The sequence below is a fragment of the Saimiri boliviensis genome, chromosome 17 (genome assembly GCF_048565385.1).
Source record: "Saimiri boliviensis isolate mSaiBol1 chromosome 17, mSaiBol1.pri, whole genome shotgun sequence".
Taxonomy (NCBI): domain Eukaryota; kingdom Metazoa; phylum Chordata; class Mammalia; order Primates; family Cebidae; genus Saimiri; species Saimiri boliviensis.
Genome location: NC_133465.1, coordinates 18,134,046 through 18,156,742, shown reverse-complemented (window position 1 = coordinate 18,156,742; position 22,697 = coordinate 18,134,046). Strand labels below are relative to the sequence as shown.

Sequence of the window (22,697 nt, the reverse complement as noted above, 5' to 3'; positions counted from 1 at the left end):
GGGCCGGCCCAGGAGAAGGCCGAGGGTCCCAAGCATCCCTTGAAACAATCAGGCCTGGTGAGGGGCTCGGGTTCCCGAAACAGATGGAGCGTGGGGAAAGTGACAGATCCCCCTAGCTGCAGGGTAGAAACAGGGTCTCCTACCCTGGGTGGGGAGGCCTCTAGAGGGTTGGTCTAGGCAGAGCTGCTGGTGCTGGGCCCTGGACAGAGGTGTGAGGTGGGGACAGGGGACGTGAGAGATGTGTAAGGGGGAGAATGTCCAGGATTTGGGGGTGAATGAGGGAACAAAGGGGTGTGGCCCCTCTGGTGGGCAGGTCCAGGGGACCTGGGAGAGAGCCCGAGATCCTCTGCAACAGGCAGGTGGCTGCCAGATGCCCGCAGAGGGCCGGGCTGGAGCTAGTGCCTGCTCACCCGGGGGCGGGGTCCACAGTCCTGCCGCCCGGTCAGTTTCATGGTTTCATCTCAATTATAATTTTAACATCTTTATTGAACTATAATTCACAGCCATACACACAGTTCCCCCATTCAAAGTGTACAACTCGGTGGGTTTTTGTTTCCCCACAGAGTTGTGCAGGGCATCGCCACAATCCTTAGAACAGTGTCTTCACTCCCCAGAGAGACCCCTGTACCCCGAGCTGTCACCCCACACCTCCTCTCCAGCAGTCACCGCCACCACGCCACTCTCTCCGGGATGCCACATATAAATGCAGTCAAGGCCTCTGTCCTTCGGTGCCCGGCTTCTCTCACTCGGCACTGTGTTTCTGAGGTCCAGCCGCGTAGTGCCATGCCTCGCACTCTTCGTTTTTACGGCTGCACGATAGTCCGCTGTGTGGATGGACACACTCCGTTTATCCATCAGGCAGTGGGCACGGGTTGTTCCCACCTTCAGGCTGTTGCGAAGAATGCTGCTGTAAACACTTGTGGACAGTTTCTGTGTAGACACATTGTCATTGCTTTCGGGCAAATAGCTAGGTGTGGAATTGCTAGGTCACATGGTAGCTCACGTGTCGGACCCACGCTACGGAACTTCTAGCCTGTTTTTCACAGCACCCGCTTCCTCTTCCATGCCCGCCTTGATGATAAGTTTTTATTTTTATTTTTATTTGTTTTTGAGACAGAGTTTTACTCTCATTGCCCAGGGTGGAGAGCAATGGTATAATCTCGGCTCACTGGAACCTCCACCTCCCGGGTTCAAGTGATTCTCCTGCCTCTGGCTCCTGAGTGGCGGGGATTATAGGTACCTGCCACCACACCTGGCTAATTTTTTGTATTTTTAGTAGAGATGGGGTTGTACCATGTTGGCCAGGCTGGTCTTGAACTCCTGACCTCAGGTCCTCTGCCAGCCTTGGCTTCCCAAAGTGCTGGGGTTATAGGCGTGAAACAGCCTGGCGTTTCACCTTCTTTCGGCCTCTGAGGGACCCCTGAAGGCTGGCATGTGCCAGGCCGTGGGAATGTGCTGTACCAGAGTTGAGGGCAGTGCGGGATTCACTTCTTCAAATTCCACTCGCAATACTTGAGCCCACAGTTGGGGAGGAAGGGCAGGGGGTGGGGCCGGGCCAGACGGACACAGCACTTGCCGACCCTGCATGCCTCTCCTTTGTCAAATGGTGTCACAGTCATGCCTGCTTTGTGTATACAGCAGGTGCTCAGGCAGTGCCTCCCTCATCGCCCACGGAGCTCCTCGAGGTTTTCTCTTTGGCTTCTAGAATCCAGAATCTGTCTCAGGGCTGGAGGGGCACGAGAGGCAACTGGTCCGACCGGCCCTGCCTCTGCTTATACAGGCACTCACCCCCTCCGCCAGCGCCTCTGCACACAGCCTTCGAGGACCGCCTGAGGCGGGCAGCAAAGCTCCGTGCACCCTGAATCTTGGATCCTGGGGCAGGGCCAGGAGCCTCGGGCTGAGCCGGCTTCTGCTGGAAGGGTCTGCTCTGCCCAAAACAGAGCTCATCAGAGTTAATGATCTCAGCCTGGTGAGGGGAGCCTGTCAGAGGGAACCCAAAGCCAGCTCTATTTGCCCCTTTCCTCCTCTTCCGGAGGTGGAGTGCACCAGGGTCACACAGGACGGAGCTGGCCCCAGGGCCTCCTCTGTGCAAGGTGCTGGTGATCGGCTCTGGCCACACAGGCCAGCACGGCAGTTCCTGTCACCTGAAGTGCCCACTTCTGGCCCTTGAGTACACTCTGTCTCGGGACACCACCACAGGCAAAGCCCTGATGGGCTGCCCAGCGATCTCCTCTGGCCAGCCCTCAAGAACTTCCTAATCGCTCTTTGCCCTCAGATGAGGCTGTGTGGCTGGCGTTTCCTGCCTGGGGAGTGGTGGGGTCCAGCGGCTCACCCTCAGACTATGCCTGGCATTTGGTCAAAATTTTAAACAGTTCCCCTTCCCTCTGAGCAGGAAAATCTCTGTGTGGCAGGTAAATACTATTTACAGACAGGCTCACAGCCTCCTAAACCCCAAACACACAGAAAACAGAGTTATTTGCTGGAGACACTGTGGGAACATGAGGAGCCTGGACATCCAGTGCCGGGATGGCTGGCAGGGCCCGGGGGACGGGAGTGCTGGGAAGCCCAGCTGTAGATGCTTCCTCTGTGTGGGCCTTCAGGGTCCAGGGGGCAGATGGTTCTGCAGGTTTCGAGTTGTCCCTGCTTGTCTTCCAGCTGCTGGCCCTCCCCAGCCTCTCTAATGAGCTAGTCTAGGGCAGGGCATAGTGTCACACAGGCAAATCCCAGAAGAAGGAAAAAGGACACCTGCATTAACAAAGAGCTAGGTGGCAGAGGCTGCTTGGGGATAAAGCTTCCCTCGTGCAGTTGGGAGTCTGGCCACATGGGGACGTCGGGAGATGCCACCCCACAGGACTGGTGGCTAGGCTGTCCTGGGTGTGGCCGAGAGAGGGCCTGATCCCAGCGTGTGTTTCATTCTGGTCCTTTCTGAAATGGTTTGGATTTTTTTAAAAAACCATGAACATTTATTACTTTTGTAATAAAAGGAAAGAGACCCCCTTTTAAAAGAAAAGAGGAGGGGAGGGACAAGGGGCCTTGCTGCTTGTGACAGTGAGGTACCAGAGGCCACCTCCGTGACAGGAGGCGCTCTGGGGCATTCAGAATGGGAACCCAGCATCGAAGGGCAGACGGCTGTGCACAGATGGTACCAGGAATCACTGTGGCTGAAGACTCAGGCTGGGCCAGTGCCTGCCAGTTTAAGGGGCCAGCCTGGACACTGACCTGGGGAGAGCTGGGCTGTGACCCTCACCCTCAGGCCCTCCACTCATATCAAATGGACTCTCTTGGAACTAGAGTCCCAGGAGGCAATGGCTGTGTGGGGTCCCCCTTGGCCACCAGTCACCCCAGGTTACAGCCCGGCTGCCCATGCAGTGCCGTTGTGGGTGGCACAGGAAGGCAGTGCTCAGTCTGGAGGTGGTTCAGGCCCATACCTTGACTGAGCCCCGCATGCGCCCTCAACTGGCTCCTTTCTGCAGTAAACACCCAGGACCACTGCATGCTGCAGCCCGCTATCCAGGGCCAGGGCTTCCTTCTCCCTGTCTCCCGCAGACATACCTCAGATGGGGAGAGAGGGGAGCCTCTGTGGGGACAGGAAGCAAGAATGGCGAGGCCCCAGTCCCAGGGGCCTGTCAGACAACTGGCGTAAGTGACACCAGGAGTCAGAGCCAGACCCGGGGCCACTGACATTTCTTAGATCCAGCTGATGAGCCCTCGGATGCCCACTGTGTGATGCGTGCATTTGAAATATCTGACAGTAAGAGTCAGGCCTGGGAGAGACGCAGGGACTCTGAGGATGGGGGCCTAGCTGGGCTGAGAAACAAGTAGAAGTGTCCTGCAGCAAGCACCAGTGCAGAAGGGGAGGGGGCAGGCATGGGGTGGGAGGGGGCAGGCATGGGGTGGGAGGGTGGCAGCCACCACACTGCCCACGGAGCACCATCACCTGACTGGTGGACTGGTGGAGCTGGGTAACGGCCCGCTAGGTTTCTCCTAAATCAGACGTGGCCAAAGCAAAACACTGAGCGCACAGCCTTGCCTGTAGTGGCTGGGAGCAGTGGCTTCCTCAAGCGCTCCGGGCTGAGGAGCAGGCTGCAGTTAGCTTATTGCCAACGTTCAGCAACATCACCCGGGACTCCTGTTACCGATCAACCTCGCGTGCGCTTGAGTGTACCCCCACCAAGCCCCATGGATCAACACTACTGTTATTATCGCGATTACCACGCCCCGCCCTGGACTATTTGCATGTTTTCATCCATAATCACGGAACCAGAATCACCATCTTCCAGAAGGGAAAGCTGAGGCCCAGGAGAAGGCAAGAGGCTGTGCTGTGCTCCCAGGGCTCACTGTGGCTTTGAGCTCTGGTTCTCTCAGCTAGACAGTGAGGTCGACCCATGTGCCGCAGAGTAAAGATCCAAAACGCTACGGTGGAGGGGGAGCCCTGGCCCCTCGGGTGGGCCGCTGGCTGCAGAGCCCTCCATGCCACAGAGCATCTCTGGCTGGAAGAAAGGAGGAAGGTGAGGCCTGCAGCAGAGCGCGGGGTTGGGGACCGCTCTTGCTGGGCCCCAGCCTGGCGCTCCGAGGCCCCTGCCCCATCCCTCCCGCTCCGCACCCGCCCCGCTCCTCGCCCCTGTTCCAGCACTGCGCGCGGCGCCCGCAGCCTCCCCGCGCCACCGGCCCGGGCCCTCTGCTGCCCTCTGGCGGCCTGAGCGCGCGGTGCCCAGCTCCAGAAACCCGTTGTCAGCCCGGCTTCCACCTCTCGGGAACAAGCGCCGGGCTGGGGACCCGAGCGGGAGCGGGCTGGGGCTGTGCTCTGGGGACTTCAATATACGGTCCGCGCAAGCCCCCAGCAAACGCTGCTGTGCTTACTGGGTTACTTACTAGATCTCTCTAGGGAAACTGAGAACCAAAGAAAGTGAGTGTACGCGTGCGGGAGGAGCTGGAAGGGGGGTCCTTGCCAGAAGTCGCAGAGGGTCAGGGGCACCGCCGAGACCAGAACCCCAACACCCCTGCGGCCGCCGAGCCCGCGGCGGTGGAAGAGCGCAGAGTCCAAGCGCCTCCAGCCTCAGCCCGACCCTGGACTCAGTTTCCCCCAGCCCCCCCGGCCCAGAGAGCAGGAGCAGGGCAGCGGTCGGCGAGGTCGCCGGGGCCGGGAGCTGGTGCGGGGGAGGCGGGTCCCGCGGGGCGTGACGCACCGAGCTGGGAGGGCCGGGGCGGGGCGGCCACGCAGGCTGCATATAAAGGCGGCGGCCGGTCACAAGAGCCAGAGCGAGCTGCCTGTATCCAGAGCCCGGGACACTGCCGAGCCGAGCCGAGCACAAGCCCAAGCCCAGCCCGAGCGAAGCCGGAGCCCCAAGCCCGAGCCGCGCCCAGCCCGAGCACAGCCCTCCGGCCGCTCACCCGCGCGCCTCCCCAGCGCCTCCGGCCGCTCTCCGCCCTTCGCTCGGCTCCGCTCCCGCCCTCGCGGCCCCTGTGCCCAATGAAACTGGCCGCGATGATCAAGAAGATGTGCCCCAGCGACTCGGAGCTGAGTATCCCTGCCAAGAACTGCTATCGCATGGTTATCCTGGGCTCGTCCAAGGTGGGCAAGACGGCCATCGTCTCGCGCTTCCTCACCGGCCGCTTCGAGGACGCCTACACGCCCACCATCGAGGACTTCCACCGCAAGTTCTACTCCATCCGCGGCGAGGTCTACCAGCTCGATATCCTCGACACGTCCGGCAACCACCCGTTCCCCGCCATGCGGCGCCTCTCCATCCTCACAGGTGAGCCGGGGGCCGGGCAGGCGCGGGAGGGAAGGGCGGGGAACCCTCGGCCGGGACAGTCCGCGAGCGCCGGTCCCGCTGCCGCGCGCCGAGTCGTGCGCTTCGCGCTTGGAGAGGCCAACGCGCCCCGCGCGGCCCCGAAGTCAGCCCAGTTTGTCCCCTGGACGGCCACCCTCACCTTCTCTTTTTCTGCTCTCTGTGCCCCCACTAGGAGACGTTTTCATCTTGGTGTTCAGCCTGGACAACCGCGACTCCTTCGAGGAGGTTCAGCGGCTCAGACAGCAGATCCTCGACACCAAGGCTTGTCTCAAGAACAAAACCAAGGAGAACGTGGACGTGCCCCTGGTCATCTGCGGCAACAAGGGTGACCGGGACTTCTACCGCGAGGTGGAGCAGCGCGAGATCGAGCAGCTGGTGGGCAACGACCCCCAGCGCTGCGCCTACTTCGAGATCTCAGCCAAGAAGAACAGCAGCCTGGACCAGATGTTCCGCGCGCTCTTCGCCATGGCCAAGCTGCCAAGCGAGATGAGTCCGGACCTGCACCGCAAGGTCTCCGTGCAGTACTGCGACGTGCTGCACAAGAAAGCGCTGCGGAATAAGAGGCTGCTGCGGGCCGGCAGCGGCGGCGGCGACCCGGGGGACGCCTTCGGCATCGTGGCACCCTTCGCGCGCCGGCCCAGCGTGCACAGCGACCTCATGTACATCCGCGAGAAGGCCTGCGCCGGCAGCCAGGCGAAGGACAAGGAGCGCTGCGTCATCAGCTAGGAGCCCCACCGCGCCGGCGGCCACACAACCTAAGGAGGACCTTTTTGTTTAAAAGTCAAATCCAACGGCCTGGCACGCCCCGTGCGCCCCGGGCCGCGAGCGCGCGGACTGGACTAGCGTCTTCCCTCCCCGCGATCCGCCCCCAGCGCTAGGGAGGCGCCACTGAACCAAGAAGGGACGGTCATCTGCTCTGGAAGGAAAGAGAACTGGCCAAGACTGAGACTACTCCCACCCCGACACCATCCCATCCCCACAACTTGGCGGGGTGGGGGGCAAGGGCCCAGCCGAGAGTGGCTTTGTCTTCTCAAAGACCTAAGAGTGAGCACGGGGTGGGGATGATGTGAAGTTATCCAGCCTGTTAGGCTTCAAGAAATCGTCCTGCCCGGCTTGAGGGTCAGGACCCACGGGGCATTATCTTGTCTGTGATTCCGAGTTGCCATGACAGCTGGCAGAGCCTCTGCCCTCCCGAAACTAAGGGGGGCTGGGTCAAATCATAGCCAAGTGACTTGTTTACATGTGAGTGAAACTGCACAAAGGAACACGAAACCAAACTTGCACTTTAACAGTAGTTCCGGTGTCAACATGGACACCAACAAAACCTTACCCTGGTGTTTATACTGTGTGTGTGTGTGTGTGTGTGTGTGTGTGTGTGAGGTCTTTATTACTGTTGGTTTTTTAATATACAATAAAATAATTTAAAATGGAAAACCGGTTTTTGTTTGCTTTTAGAGATAGCTGGAGGCGGAAAGGGTAGGGAGAGGGAAGGTGCTGGGCTTTGACTTCCCTGGAACTAGAACTTACCCTTCCTCAGAACCGGAAAATACCTCGCCCTTCTGAAAGCAGCTTTGGCCCCAGAAAAGCCCTAGGTGCCTGGGGCATCTATGCAGGGGATGGTTCCCTACAAAACCAGGACTAATGTGAAGGATTTCAGGGTCCCTCCTGGAGATGAACTCTTTCTAGCCATCTACCCGCTTTTCTTTGGGTTTGATGACAAAAGGCCTCATTTTCTGAGAGAACGTTCTGAATTCTCCTTCAGCGCCAGGGCCACTGGAACTGTGCCTAGCCATTTTGTCACCAGACTCAGTATGGGCCCAGGAGAACTCTGACTGTTGGAGGTATCATTCAGGCCCTGAGGAAAGAGCCTGAGACCCATCTGGAAGCAGGTCCATCCCGGTGCCCACTCCCACCCACTCCCTCCAGGGTGCCACCCTATCAGGAAACAGCTAACCCCTGGGCGTCCGCTCCCCTCTAGCTCCAGGCAGTGCTCAAGGCCAGGAGTGGAACCCCATGCACCCCTCAGCCTTGCTGTCTCCCTCTCATGGCTAAGGCACCCAGGAACACCTCTCTCTGTCACTAGTACTGCAAACCTGGGGCAAAGCACCCTCCGCATGGGCTTGCTGTGGGGATTAAGTGTGATGTCTGAAAAGTAGCACAAATGCATGCCACCCAGTAATGCAAATAACTAGTGGCTTTGAGAGGGTGCTCAACCCTGTGAGGGACACTCAGAATTGTCCTAGAAGGATCTCAACCCTGTTCAGGGAGGGCAGTTCCCGTCAGGACTGAACCTCCTCCAGTCACCAAAAGGCACTGCACCCCCACCCACACCCCACCACCCCACCAAAGGCAACCACGGACGCCCAGGGGCCCGTGCCAGGCAGGGGCAGGGATGACCCGCCAGGCAAACTGCCCTTGAGGCCAGCCGGGAGAGGAGTTCCTGTTCCATACTGGTTCAGCAGGTGAGTGTGGAGGGAGGTGAGGAACAGAGGGCTGGTTCTATATCTGAACAGAGTGAGAGAAACATTTTCCTTTCAACAATCTGAGAGCATCCCACTATGAATTTCTCAGTACAGAAAGCATGATGTCCTGAGACAGCAGAGCATAAGTCCTTTTAATTATGTGTTTGAAAAATGTCACAAGTCAAAACAGGAACACAAGGTAGGCTCCGGCTCCCTCCGGCTCCCTCCACCCCCGTGAGGAGCCCTTGTTCATTTCAGCTTTGCATTCAGACAGACCCGAGGGTCTTGGATTTCCATGTGCTTCACGCTTCATGGCATCTGTCAGAGCCTTAAAACTGGCCCACCCACTACTGTGAAATTTCAAGGAAATAACTGATTCAGTTAAATAACAGTCCCAAGGTAGAACTGGTCTAACAGGTGACCACCCACTGTTAAAGAATCCAGAGTGTACTTTTCTGTGCAAAGCCACTGAAATCTGGTCTCCTTCACACGCCCCTGGGTCCCCAATATGCCACCCACCTTCTGACAGGTGGCTGCAGTTGGACATTAATGGCAGCTCTGCTAAAAACATCTCCACCCAGTCCTCCTGCCAACGAGGTCAGTTGGCGGGCAACTGCTAAGCCCCCAAAGTGGTCAGCGCAGGTTACGTGCCCATTCTTAGACCCAAACAACACTCCAGGACTTCGCACCTCCTCTTGGGAGAGGCAAGGGTAAGAACTGCTCTTACCTCAATTCAAAGGTCAAGGGAGAGCACACAAAGAAAACGTCCCATCCGGAAGAAATCAGGGACGCTGGCGAAATGACGGCTGCTATAAACCTTTAAGAGCTCAAACCTGGCTGTGTCACTGTCAGGCCTAGCTCGTGGCTGGGGACCACCCGAGCTGCCCCTCTCTGAACACAAGGTGCCTCGTGAACCCCTCTGCAGCACAGTACACATCGCTGCCACAAGTGAGAAGGCCAGAAGGGAAGGACCTTTTCACCAGGGCAATGGGAATCTGAAATGGCAGAAGAGGGGAGGTCTGTTCGCCTGAAGACCTCTTCCAGCCTGGGTGGCAAGGACAGCCCCTTGCCGGCCCTGGGGAAGCAGCGCAGATGGGAAGTGGGCTGGCCACTCCTGGGCACTGACTGAAGGTGCCGAGCGAGGAAGAGGGCAAGCGGGGAAGGAGAGGAGAGCGCTGGGAAGCAGGAAAGCTGCAGCCAGGGCTGCCTGGCAGGGCTGTGGGCCGACACCCCCACAGCTATAGTTCCTTCACGGCTCCAACAGAAAAGGAACCAAACCGGGAAAAAAGCCACCCTCTGGCCTTTCAAAACATTCTCTCACAGCTCTACGCCATACGAGTGCAGGCTTAATTTGTCCAGTGGATTCTATGCAAATGTTTCAAGAAGCTGCTGCTAACAGGAACAGTATGTACCTGGTACACACTGATCCTATGGGGGTGGGAGGAGGGGGAGGGAAGGAAGCAGAGAGGAGCCGCCTCCCTTCCTACTGTGTTCTTCAGATCTGCCAGTGGGGCTGGACGCGCAGCAGATGGCCCCCTCCCCAGAGGCAGGGGAGAGTCCTCCACCCTCTCGGCAGCCTCCAGGAGCATTCTGACTTCCACCAGCAGGCACTCCAGTTATTATGCATCTAGACATATGGATCTACACAAGGAAGCCCCAGCGCAGCCAAGCTCGGCGCTGGCTCCCGCACAGGCGACTCGCACAGCACAGGAACCCCGCCCCTGCAGCTTGAAGTTCTGAGCTGGGGTCCACAGGAACTGTGCCCCAACAAGCGTTCGGACGGGGGGCTGGTGGCCGTGGGGTGACAGGCCATTTCCTTCCCCCCTCTTTCTCAGGTGCTCCCGGAAGTCGGCCTCGCTCTACTCCTTGGGGATTTCGAACATGCAGAGGCTCTTGTACTTTTGCAGAAGCTCGTTCTTGGTCCTGACTTGCTCTCGGAGGCTGTGCAACTGCTGCTGCTGCTGCTCGGGGCTCAGGTGGATGCCGGGCATGGTGCTGATGAGCTTGCGCATCTCCTGGAACTTGGTTTTGAGGGCGTTCAGGTCCTGGTGGACCTCGGGGCTGTCCTTGTCCATGCTGCGGGGGCAGAAGAACAGCCGTGAGCATTCGCAGCTTGATACTCATCTTGGCTTTCCTGCCCTGCACCCCCTAGAGCTGGCTGTCATTCCTGCAACAGCTTTTAGAACACTTTGTCAACTGTTACTCTGTGAGGTCAAGGACCGTGTCTGCCTGGTCACAGATGTCTCCCTACCCCTGGCCCAGTGTACAGGGAACTGCAGGCACTCAAGAAATATCCATGGAAAGAATGAATGCTTGGCAAATAAGCTCTCAGAACATGTGTTCAATGAGCAAACCAATACCAACATCAGGTGACAAATGCCAAACACAACTTGCTGAAATATGACATTTCGTCTAATTGGAGACATTTCCAGACCAGTCAGGAGGCTTTACCAGCTAGCAAGAGCTAACTTTAGCGGAGGTTTTGATACTGGCTTGAACCTGTTAACATAAAGACTAATTTCCACAGAGCTGTTCATAAATTTTAAAGTCTAATTTCAATGTTTCAGCAGACATAGGCTCTCTTCTACCAGGGTCATGTAACTCTTTACCCTTTGAGTCAATTCACTTTCAAGGCAGATCATTCGCTCCATCTCACAGCTACTATTAGCTGCACAGAGGTCCCACTAATGAAAAACGAGGCAAGAACAACCTCACCTGAGATCAAAGAAACAGCCTGAAAGTTGCTCCTATACATTTTTTTAAAGTTAGTTAAGTGGACCGGGCACTGTGGCTCATACCTGTAATCCCACCACTTTGGGAGGCCGAGGTGGGCGGATCACCTGAGGTCAGAAGATCAACAGGCCAACATGGTGAAACCCCGTCTCTACTAAAAATACAAAAATTAGCTGGGTATGGTGGCGCGTGCCTGTAATCTCAGCTACTTGGGAGGCCGAGGTACAACTGCTTGAACCAGGGCGTCAGAGGCTGCAGTGAGCCGAGACCACACCACCACTGTACTCCAGCCTAGTGACAGAGTGAGACTTTGTCTCAAAAAAAAGTTAGTTAAGTGGTTGAGACCAAAACTAAAAGGCAATTCAGTAAGCTGTTCTAAAAGTAAGTCATTGAGGCATAAGAGGGAAAAACCGTCAATGATCATTAATTTTTTTTTAATAAATGTTCATCTGTAGCGGAAAATTTCAACCCAGATGGTGCTAATTCATGTTTACTATTCATCATTTCTCCAGAATATCCATCTCTCCTGGCGATCCATCAGTTACATCTCACACCTTGCAGTAAGATGGCCACCATGGCCGGCTCAGTATTTACCAACAGCTCCAAACTCAGAGGGGGATACGAAGAATCAATCGCTTCTTCCAGGAAATGAGAGGCCAGCCAAACATTTTGTCATTTGATGCCCTCAGCTGAGAGACACCATTAACAGTATAGCTTATCTCAGATTCTAGGGAGGACGAATGGTAGTCACGTGAGAAAAACTGTTTGGAAGGAAGCAAATAAGGCACTTCTTTTATTTCAATTCTTTCAAGTCTCAGCTGTGATCCACAAACATGGACAGAAACCATCTGGATTTCTGAAATCATTCTACTTGGATGGCATGCGTGTTAACATACTGTTATGAGTTTAAATCCCAGGGAAGTTTCAAAATTAAAATATTTTTTAAAAACCGACTCACATCACGTGAGCCTGAAAGGACATGGTAAAACAAACAAAAAAGTACACAAAATAGAAATTCGGATGACAGATAATTCCATTCTTGAAGCAAACATAACCTGGCCCAAAAGAAAATTTAGTTCTGAAAGTTGAAAGTGGGTCATATTTAAGATGCTCATCTCTGAAAACCCCAAGTTGCAGGGGCTGCCTGTTCTTTGGTGAAGTGTCAGAAAGGAGACAGTCTTCAGATAATAAAAAAGAAGCCCTAAGACAAGCCACCTGGAGGGAGCAGAGCCAAAAGGGGCCGTGCGGGCCACAAGGAGGGCCCGCTGCAAGCCCAGCTGCCCTAGCTGGTGGAGGTAAACAGCACGGAACTCCTGGCGTGAGGAAAACACGCTATTCAGAAGTGGGCACCCGCTAAGCCAGGATGACTGTGAAATATTCAAGCCAAAAGAAAAGGGACAGGCCCAAATACTGAGTGAATAAAAGCAGAAAGCTCTAAGTGGGCCTGCCTTTGTGTTCAAGGTTAGTCATCGGCCAACTATAGAAGGAATGAAAAAAGCCACTAGGTCAAGGAGGATGAACATCACACAAACAAGGCAAGGTCAGGGCACTCTGGTCCCACCTACTATGGCTTCTTTAAAGAGTGGACAAAAATACTCTCGCTAGGGGTGATCTTCCGAGCATCCTTCCCACGGATGACAGACATTTATATCTGTGTTGCCAGACTCGGGGCAAACATCGCAGGGTTTAGGCGGGTGTGTCTGAGAATTACGCCCTGATTTTCTTTGTGGTGCTTGTTTTTAGTACGGATGCTTTAGTACGGAGGTCAACTGGCCAGTAACTGTGCTGGAACCACTGCCACAGACTTCCTCCCAAACCTGACAGCAACTTCTTTTGACCTCTTGGTGATATCTGACTCAATTTCCCATTTCTTCTTCCTCACAGCTTCCCTGCACCATGCCTCCCGCCCCACGATGTCCTAGCCGCCTGGCCCTCAGACCAGCCCTTACCAGTCCACTCCTCTGCCCGCAGACTCTCCTCCCACCATGCTAACTGCAGTGCCTTTCATTTTTCTAAGGTCACTTCAGTAAGAGGTACTTGAGGGAAAAAATTCAAAAGTGAGACACCAGAGGCTTAGAAGAGGGAAATCTCTTTAAGAGATAACCTGTGTTAACATGTGGTGTCCACTGTTTCAGATGGCTTTGAAACATACAATAGCATACAATACACACAAACTTTTCTTGTTTTGACAGGAATGTGACCATACATGATCCTCATTCTTGCTTTTTCTGCTTAACAACGCACCTCAGATGTCCTTCCACATTAACACAGATACAACTACTTACACAGCTAAATCGCCCTGGCTATTCATGGGCAGTTGTAATGTTTGTAACATATGAGGGTGACAGTGAGTATCCTGTACTTATACCCTTAGGTACTGTGCAAGCATTCTGGTAAGACGATTTCCTAAAAGTAGGGAATCTGGGTCAAACGTTATATATATCTAAATTTTTGACAGATATTACCAAAATGTCCTCCAAAAAAAAAAAAAAAAAAAACTGTACTGACGTAGATTCTCTGTGGCACGGAGGGCGCGCTCATCCCTCCTGCCCTGGATGATACTGGCACTACTTACCTGTCAACTGTGTTTCTCTGCTCCAGCTCTGCCAGCCCTATGAGGCCTTCCGGCGAGAGAGGCTTAGAACCCACACGCTTGCTTTCATCTGCTCACAACATTACATGTAAAATATATTCTTTTTAGAGAAGAGTGACAAAAGGTTCTGCTGCTAAATGGAGTCTGAAAATCATTGCTCCACAAAATGCCTGGACGGGGTTCATCCACTCCCAACCCCAGGACACGGAGGGCGCCTCCCCAGCCAGCCCTCCTTCCTGCGCCTCAGTTTCTTCCCTCCACAGTTACCAAGTCACCTCTGCCTAGACTCGCTGTCAGCAGGGGATGGGTAGGGAGGGTGCAGCCCCAGCCACACACTCAACTGGCTGTGCTAGGAGCCTGCCCCACCAGAGTCCCCGACTCGCACCTGTGTGCCCCCTTCTCCCAGCTCCACCTCCTCCAGACCTGCCACCCCCCACTGCCATTGCCTGCCTATGGACCCAGGTCCTACTCTCTCCTGAAACACTTCTGCCTTACCTGCCCGTAGAAACCCAAGTCCAAGCAGGGACCATGCTGCTTAAAAATCCCAGATGGTGGCTGGGTGCGGTGGCTCATGCCTGAAATCCCAGCACTCTGGGAGGCTGAGGTGGGCGGATCACTGGAGGCTGAGGTAGGTGAATCATTTGAGGCCAGGAGGTCAAGACTAGCCTGGCCAACATGGCAAAACCCCATCTCTACTAAAAATACAAAAATCAGCCAGGTGTGGTGGTGTGTGCCTGTAGCCCCAGCTACTTGAGAGGCTAAGGCAGGAGAATTGCTTGAACTTGGGAGGCAGAGGTTGCAGTGAGCCAAGACGTGCCTCTGCACTCCAGCCTGGGTGACAGAGTGAGGCTCCATTTCAAACATAAAAAGTAAAATAAAATAAATTCCAGATGGCCCCCTATGCACAGACAACACCTCTCAGGCACATTCAGACTGTGAAGGAACCCACCCGGTGCTACCACAGGCGCCTCCAGCCTCACCAGGCAAAGCTTCCCGCTCTGGACCCACTGGCATTTTCCATGGCCGCTAAGGAATTGCTGACTCGTGAAGGCCTGCCTTCGTGGGGCCTGCCTTCGTGGGGCCCACCTTCTGGTTGTAAGTCATACTGAGTGGATGGAAACGACACGGCAGAGGAGTGAAGAGGCTTTTGGGCAGACTAGAAACACCCCATCCGAGCAGTCTATGAACACCCCCTACCTGTGGCTGCTCGTCCTACTCCCTGGGGTTTGGGGTGTGGCTGAGGGAGAAGAAAGCGAAGGGCAGCAGGCTGCAGTAACTGCGTGCGGACCATCCCCAGGAAGCCAGTGTGGGCACTTGGCAGGGCCGCTTCCTGCACAGCCCAGGAACAGGTCTCAGCTGGCATGGAGATTAAAACAGACACTTGAGTGGGCAGAGACAGTCAATAACACCCTATTCCCACGAAAGAGGTCTGGCTGGGGCGCTGAGGGCTTGCTGACCTGCTGGAGCAGCCAGGCCAAGCTGGAGGGGCTGGGACAGATCACTTGAGCCCTGTCTGCGGTGGCAAGGACAGCTCCCCTCTACCTACCTAGCAGCAATAGACCTTGTAAAGAATTAAAAGTACCCATGTCAACAGATTACTCTTACTAAGTGGGCCAGAACCATCAGGCAAGGCAGCAACAATGGCTATTCACAAGGCCTAGGCTGGCTACTGTGTTCCAAACTCAGATTTGATGTGTTCAGTTTGAAGGAAAAAGTAATAATTTTTCCCGCTCTAACAGACCCTAGTTCATCACTCCTTTATGATGTATTTTTAAAAGTTAGCATCTATATATATTAAGAAAGTCTCAAAAGTTGGGATTGATAATATTTCTTATAGGCACAAAAATGAGATTTCTTTTCCCTTTCCTCGTTCTTTAAAAATAATACAAATGTGTGGTTTAATTTTTCATGCAACTACAGGAAAGCCACTAGAAGAGATGGAAGTGCCATGGGTTCCAACTCTAGGCAAGGCTGTCCCAGGCACAGCCCTCCAAGAACCAAGCAGGTACCTAGGATACAGGAGAGGGTCTGGTTCACAGGGCTCTGTGCGGCATTTCCCTGGGCACTTCTAGTGAAGTGCCAGCCCAGAGGACTCTACCCACCCAACAGCACCTGCAGTGCGAGGACCTGCTCCGGACTTTGTGTTGGTTATTTGGGCAGGCAGTCTGAAGACGATCTGCAGAGATCTGAGTGAAGAGCTAAGGTTCGGCTCCATTTAGGAAGAACGGCAAACAGAGAAAAATCAACCAAATAACATTTAGAGGATACAGTGAGTATAAAGGTAAAGAGACTGTGTAAACAGTGACTATAATATCCAAAAGCAAAGCTGAGCGACCTGGCCAATGAGTGCTATCAACAGGCTTGGAAGTAAAGAAGCAGATTGAAGACGAAACGTGCCACTAACTAAAAGCATCACGATCTCGGGCAGGCTGCTAGAAAATGCCACGGGAGAGGCAAGGCCAGGAAAACACCGACAAGAAAGAGGAAGGAAAGAAAGTTAACCTCACAAGATCATCCGAGGTACCATGAAGACTGAAGCACTAAAATAGTTTGGTGCTGGAGAAGGATGCAATGTCCAGAAGTAGATCAGAAAACAGAAGGGAATTCAGTGCACGGTCAAGGTGGCACCTCAAGCAGGGAAAATAACGAATATTCAATACACAGCAGTGGGAGGATGTGGCTAACTGGGGCCCCTTACTCTCCCCACCAAAATAAATTCCAGGAGCCTCATTAAAAGTAAAAAATGGAACCATGAAAGTTCTAGAAAAAAGGGATCAATACCTGTAATTTTAGAGTGGGAAAGCCTTTCTAAGTAGGACCAAAACTCAGAATCCATAAGGGAAAGGCTTAACAAATCTGACTACATGAAATTATATGCATCTGAATGAAAAAGAAATATAGAAACCACCACTATAAACGAAGACAAAGAAAAGCGACACCTGGGGGGCGTATTCACGGGACATTTGACAGTGTTTCCTTTCTGTACATAAAAACATCTGACGGAGAAATGGGCAGGTTACAGGGGCGAATACAAGCAACATATGAAATCACCTATGAAAAGATGCTTTACCTAACGTAATGAAAGAGCAATGTGTCACTTCTGACCTATGAGATCTGCCAAAGTTAAAAGTTTAATGGTGATGGCAGGTGAGGGGGAAAGACACACTGGGGATGCATAAATCAGGGCATTCTTTCCGAATCTGCTTATAGTGACCAAAATGGTAAATTAACATGTCCCCTTGCTAGAAATTTACCCCCCCAGAGACTATGAAGAGTTCACCAAGACGGCAGGAGCAAAGATGCTTGCTGCAGTGCTGATTCCAACAGCAAAATGCAGAAACAATGACAGTATCCTTGAGCAAGGAACTGTTTACATCAACGACAGCACATTCATAAAGTGGAATATTATGCAGTTTTGCAAGGGAGCTGGGAGGAGGGAAGGGAGAGGCCCTCTTTCCATTTCATATCCATGGATACTCGCAGAATCCATCTACAACTTTAATTTTTGTTTAATGTTTTCTGGGTGGCAGATTTATAGGCCTTTTTAGGTTAACTGAAGCAGTCCGGTCTACAAGGACTGAATTTTGGAAAGCGTTCGCTAAAACGATGTAGCGCTCTAAATTTAGCAGTGACTATCACAATAAAAAATATGTGTACCCTATGCTCCAGCAATTCCACTGCTGGGATTTATCTGACCATAAACTTACTCATATGCAAGGATGCCAACCCCAGCACTGCTGGGAACAGCAAAAATTAGAAAAACACCTAGAAATCCATAAACGGAAAACCAGTTGCATAAATTATGGGGCAGCCACAAGATGCCATTTTCTGCAGCCGCCTTAATGAGGTAGATCTTTATGTGCAGTGTGGAAAGGTGGCCAAAACCGACTAATCAGTGAAGAAAGTCAAGTAAAACATGATCTCAATCTGTACACATTTTGAAAAGATATGCAGTTACTGCAGGTGAGGGGACTTGGGGGAAGGAACCCTTCTTCCATTTTACACTTTTCTGTACTTCTGAACTTGCAGTTGTTACTTTTATTAAGTAATTTTTCAAAAACTCTGAATTCTTTATGAGAACAAGAAAGGCTAAATTCACTACTTCAGGTTTTAGCTCCTTACTCATCCCCTGTGCAAGAAGTAGACAAATAATAAAGGATCATAGAGGAGGTTATAGGAAAGGAAGGGACCCAGGCTCAGACAGCACCACCCTGGGTGACTGGACATGGTCCCCGCCCTCATCTCCGCCTGCCAGGACTGTGTCTTGACTGGCTTCCAGCCTGTCAGTTTCCCTAGCTCCCCATGCCTCAGAAGACCGCTGCCCTCTGTTTCCTGGCTCTTCTCTCCTCCCCAGCTCTCTCTTCCTGCCCTGGATATATGCACAGCACCACCAAACTAGAAGCTGACTCCCATGAGTAGATGCTATTTCTTGGCTTTGTGTCCTTACACGTTTTTCCTGTACCACCTTTCCTCCTGCCTCCCTTTCCAAATTGAAGACTCATTGTTGGCATCACTCTTTTTTTTTTTTTTTTTTTGAGACGGAGTCTTGCTCTGTTACCCAGGCTGGAGCGCAGTGGCACGATCCTGGTTTCAAGCCTCTCGAGCACTGCCTCAGCCTCCCGAGCAGCTGGGATTACAGGCACATACCACCACACTCAGCTAATTTTTGTATTTTTAATAGAGATGGGGTTTCACTATGTTGATCAGGCTGGTCTCAAACTCCTGGCCTCAAGTGATCCACCCACCTAAGCCTCCCAAAGTGCTGGGCTTACAGACAGACATAAGCCACTGTGCCTGACCCGTGCCTTTCTTACCAGGGGTTTTCTTCCCATGCTTAATGGCCTTGGCCACCCACTCATATATTTAAGAATAAAACAGTATCCTAGCACTTTGGGAGGCTGAGGCGGGTGGATCATGAGGTCAAGAGATTGAGACCATCCTGGTCAACACGGTGAAACCCCGTCTCTACTAAAAATACAAAAAAATTAGCTGGGTATGGTGGCGCACGCCTGTAGTCTCAGCTACTCAGGAGGCTGAGGCAGGAGAATTGCTTGAACCCAGGAGGCGGAGGTTGCAGTGAGCCAAAGTCGCACCATTGCACTCCAGCCTGAGTAACAAGAGCGAAACTCCATCTCAAGAAAAAAAAAAAAAAAAAAAGAATAAAACACTAAAAGGCTGAGTGGAAGCTCTGCAAATGAGTGATGCTTGTTCATTTTCTCAAAATGAATTGACTAGGCTTTTTTTTTTTTTCAAGGTCTTTTCTCTTAATTGGTCACACACCATAGAGAGGGCACTTCCACTCTTTGGCTGCCAATCTAGAAGCCAGGTGGGGGAAGGCTCGGGCGGGGTCTCACTCCTCAGTCTGCAAACTTTCTCTCAATCCCTCTTTTCAGTATGGCTCCCCCACCTGCTCCTGCAGTGGGCCTGGTGTCCCCCAGTCCAGATACTCTGGTTTATCCCTTCCTAAGAATAAATCTTGGGAAAGTAACCTTTTAACGATCTGCCAAGTTGGAAGAAAGGTAATCACCAGGCCGCTTGGGAGTCAAACAGTAAAACAGTGGGAAGTGGGATGGGACTGTGGGGGCCTGCTTCTTAAACAGCCTTCTAAGTCATCTTCCTGTTCTTAGACCCGCCTTCACCCCTGTTTCCCGAGGGTCCTTGCACTAGAGTTCCTGAAATATGGGGGTAGGTCATGGTTAACAAGCCAGCTGCTTAGGAGCTGGCAGATGAATTAGCTCTCGCCATCCGCTTTGTGGCAATCACCTCCTGTCCTGTTCCTTTTGGTTTCATGCTTTTGTATTTTTGAGACAAGGTTTCTCTGTCGCCCATGCTAGAGTGCAGTGGCATGATCTGGACTCAAGTGATCCTCCCACTTCAGAGTCCCACGTAGCCAGGGCTGCAGGCACACACCACCACGCCTGGCTAATTTTCTTTTTTGGATTTTTTGTTGGGTCAAAGTTTTGCCATGTTTCCCAGGCTGGTCTTGAGCTCCCAGGCTCAAGCGACCAGCAAGTATTGGGATTACAGGCATGAGCCACTTCATCCAGAGGGTCTATGCTTTTTGTTTGTTTGTTTAAAGTCCTTTCTCTGCCCTTTTAGATGGAACAGAGACAAGCACATGTGATCAACCCACTAGGTTTCACAGGTACACTCTTGAGTACGTCCTCCCAACAATCCCATGACCTAAGTATTCCCATTTCACAGCTCAGAGAAGCCAAGCTACTTGCCAAGGTCACCCAGTCGGCACATTACAGAGCTATTACATAATCTGAACAGATCTTGTGAGGTCCACTATGGACATATTAGAGATAAGAAGATTATGGCCTAGAAAGATTAGGCATTTGTATCAAGATTAGAAGGCCAAAAAGTGTCAGTACATAGGTTTGAACCCAGAACTGTCTAACTTCAAAGCCTGTTCTCTCTAGTGAAACTTACTACTACATCTTTAAGGCCAGCCCAACCCAGTTGCTCTACCAGGGCTCAAGAATATCCTCCCAGGTGTTCAAGAGCTGCCTTTGTGAACGTGTACATTTCGTGTTTTCATTTTTCCATGTTTTTTGTAAAACCAGTAAATTGGGGTTAATCTGAATAAACCCTTTATAATCCAGCACTGACCTGGGATTACAGGGGCTGCATATGCATTTCTGTCTGTGATCATTATCACAGGCTCACAAAAACTGAACAGGCTGCCTTACCCTATAAACAGTATTTTCACACCAAATGAAGCCAGATGAAGCCAGGGTCTAATGGGAGAACAAAGCCTTTGTAGCTATTTGAAAAGTGGCAGAACAGCAGCAGGTCATCCCACAGCAAGTGAATCTAGTTTGCTTAAACTCAAAAGAGGCTGGGCCACTAACAGTCAAGATCTTCACGTGAGTAAGGTCATTTCAGTAAAACAGTGAAGAGCACATTAATGTTCAACTGAAGTAGTGAGGCGCGGTGGCTCATGCCTGTAATCCCAGCACTTTGGGAGGCTGAGGTGGGTGGATCACCTGAGGTCAGGAGTTCGAGACCAGCCTGACCAGTACGGTGAAACCCCATCTTTAAAAAAAATAAAAGGGCCGGGCGCGGTGGCTCAAGCCTGTAATCCCAGCACTTTGGGAGGCCGAGGCGGATGGATCACGAGGTCAAGAGATCGAGACCATCCTGGTCAACATGGTGAAACCCCGTTTCTACTAAAAATAACAAAAAATTAGCTGGCCATGGTGGCGTGTGCCTGTAATCCCAGCCACTCAGGAGGCTGAGGTAGGAGAATTGCCTGAACCCAGGAGGCGGAGGTTGCGGTGAGCCAAGATCGCGCCATTGCACTCCAGCCTGGGTAACAAGAGTGAAACTCCGCCTCAAAAAAAAAAAAAAAATTCACCTGAATGTTACTGGAATCGTAATTTTCCTTTAATTTACTTTGTTTTGGTCTTTAATGGTTGAATAAGAGTTACAAGCCCAGGGTTTTACAGCTAGTATCACGTGGATACACACAGTGAAGTAACATAATGAAAATAATTTACAGCCTGGGTGAAACCCCATCTCTACAAAAATTCGCTGGGTGCGGTGGCTCATGCCTGTGGTTCTGGCTACTTGGGAGGCTAAGGTGGGAGGATGGCTTGAGGCCAGGAGGTTGAGGTTGCAGTGAGCCCAGATCACGCCACTGTACTCCAGTCTGGCTGACAGAGCAAGCCCCTGTCTCGAAAATAATAAAAGTTTAGGCAAACATGGGGATCAGTGAGACTTTGGTTTTCTTGTTTTTGGCTTTTCCTTTACAGAGTCACTTTGAAAACTCCGGCTACTCTGGATGCTGGCCAACAGGATGACAGTCATTTCCTTCGGTACTGTTAGAACAAAGTCAGTACAGGTAGGTCTAATCATCGGAGGCAACTTCTGTGTCTTTGTTTAGTCTAATGTCTCCCATCGCCGCTGCTCCCCTCTCAATCTTTTTGAATTATGGGTTATTCCCAATCATGTCTTTTTTTCCTTCTATCTGGTGAAACCTTTGGGGGTGAAAAGTTAACCCCTTTTACTATGTCCATCCCACAGCACCTGGCAGTGTCCAACCCAGGGAAGATGATGCTTATCTGCTGAGTCTGTTGAAATAAGGAACTAAAGTATTACCAACATTAAAGGTGGGGAAACTGAGCCTTAGATTTAATTTGCTCAAGACAGCTGGGGTGCACACTTGAGCCTCTGGACAAGCGTCTGCATTTGGTCTCTAAGCTGGCTTTATTCTAAAAGATATCGCACCTCTCGGGCCCAGATCGTTTGCTTAACTCATGGAGTGTCTCTGTGGTCTTGGGAAAGGGCTCTTCCCGCTCTGAGCCTGAGTTTCCCCAACTGTGAAACGGGGGCGTGCCCCCAGAGCGCCAAGGCCTCTTGCAGCTCTGAAAAGGGTGAGAGGAGAAGCTGGAGGGAGTGTGAGGTCTGGTCCTCTCCTAGGTTCTTACCATTTGATGATGTTGTGAACCAAAGGTAAAAAGGAGTAGTTCTCTTCCTCCCTCGCGCGAGCCGGTGACTGAGGCCGCGGCGCCGGCGACTGCTGCGGTTGAGGCGCAGCGACCGGCGGCGGTGGCTGAGGAGGCGGCAGCGGCTTGCTGTCGGGCAGCGGCTGGTCGGACGTTGGCGGCAATGCATCCTCCGCCTGTCGCCCGGCTGCCACCCCGGCAGAGGCCATGGCGCCGGGGTTAGGTTAGCCCAGAGGTCGGATCACCGAGAGCGTCGCGGACTCTACACGTCAGCACCGTGCGCCCTGCAGGGGCGGGGTGTGGAGGCTCTGAGCATGCGCACTAAGCACCCTGTGGGCAAAGGCGCGGAGGCGGGGCGGGAAGGCTGTTGCTAGGCAATGGGCCGTGGGTGGGTCTTGGGGGGGGGGTGCCTGGATTTGGGTTGTGAGTCAAGATCGCTAAATGATTAAATAGTGAGAAATAGGGGATTTATTTCAGAAATAACAATCTTCTTTTTTTTTTTTTTGAGACGGAGTTTCGCTCTTGTTGTCCAGGCTGGAGTGCAATGGCGCGAACTCCGCTCACCGGAACCTGCGCTTCCCTGGTAAAAGAGATTCATCTGCCTCGGCCTCCTGTGTAGCTGGGATTACAGGCATGCACCACCATGCTTGGCTAATTTTGT

At 52.6% G+C, this 22,697-nt stretch overlaps 2 protein-coding genes across 3 annotated transcripts; one reads left to right on the top strand and one right to left on the bottom strand.

Annotated features, from left to right (window-relative positions):
- Positions 1-4,627: 4,627 nt before the first annotated feature.
- RASD1 (ras related dexamethasone induced 1) lies at positions 4,628-7,229 on the top strand. Of its 2 annotated transcripts, none has more exons than XM_010339927.3 (2): positions 4,628-5,756; positions 6,042-6,222. In XM_010339927.3, the coding sequence occupies exons 1-2, from the start codon at positions 5,471-5,473 to the stop codon at positions 6,122-6,124; spliced, it is 369 nt and encodes a 122-aa protein (XP_010338229.1). In that variant the 5' UTR covers positions 4,628-5,470; the 3' UTR covers positions 6,125-6,222. The 2 variants fall into 2 exon arrangements, with proteins under 2 accessions (XP_010338229.1, XP_003929344.1); XM_003929295.4 differs by having other exon boundaries at positions 4,895-5,756; positions 5,968-7,229.
- Positions 7,230-8,380: 1,151 nt separating this feature from the next.
- MED9 (mediator complex subunit 9) lies at positions 8,381-22,321 on the bottom strand. The gene is made up of 2 exons (XM_003929294.3): positions 22,019-22,321; positions 8,381-10,333 (listed from the first exon to the last, which is right to left on the bottom strand). The coding sequence occupies exons 1-2, from the start codon at positions 22,243-22,245 to the stop codon at positions 10,117-10,119; spliced, it is 444 nt and encodes a 147-aa protein (XP_003929343.1). The 5' UTR covers positions 22,246-22,321; the 3' UTR covers positions 8,381-10,116.
- Between the last annotated feature and the right edge of the window lie 376 nt (positions 22,322-22,697).

Bases quoted from the DNA above. Each gene is read 5' to 3' on its own strand.
- RASD1 (XM_003929295.4), top strand. From the start codon at position 5,471: ATGAAACTGGCCGCGATGATCAAGAAGATGTGCCCCAGCGACTCGGAG. The intron at 5,757-5,967 runs GTGAGCCGGGGG...TGCCCCCACTAG, and splicing joins GCGCCTCTCCATCCTCACAG to GAGACGTTTTCATCTTGGTG.
- MED9 (XM_003929294.3), bottom strand. From the start codon at position 22,245: ATGGCCTCTGCCGGGGTGGCAGCCGGGCGACAGGCGGAGGATGCATTG. The intron at 10,334-22,018 runs GTAAGAACCTAG...CTGCCCCCGCAG, and splicing joins GTTCACAACATCATCAAATG to CATGGACAAGGACAGCCCCG.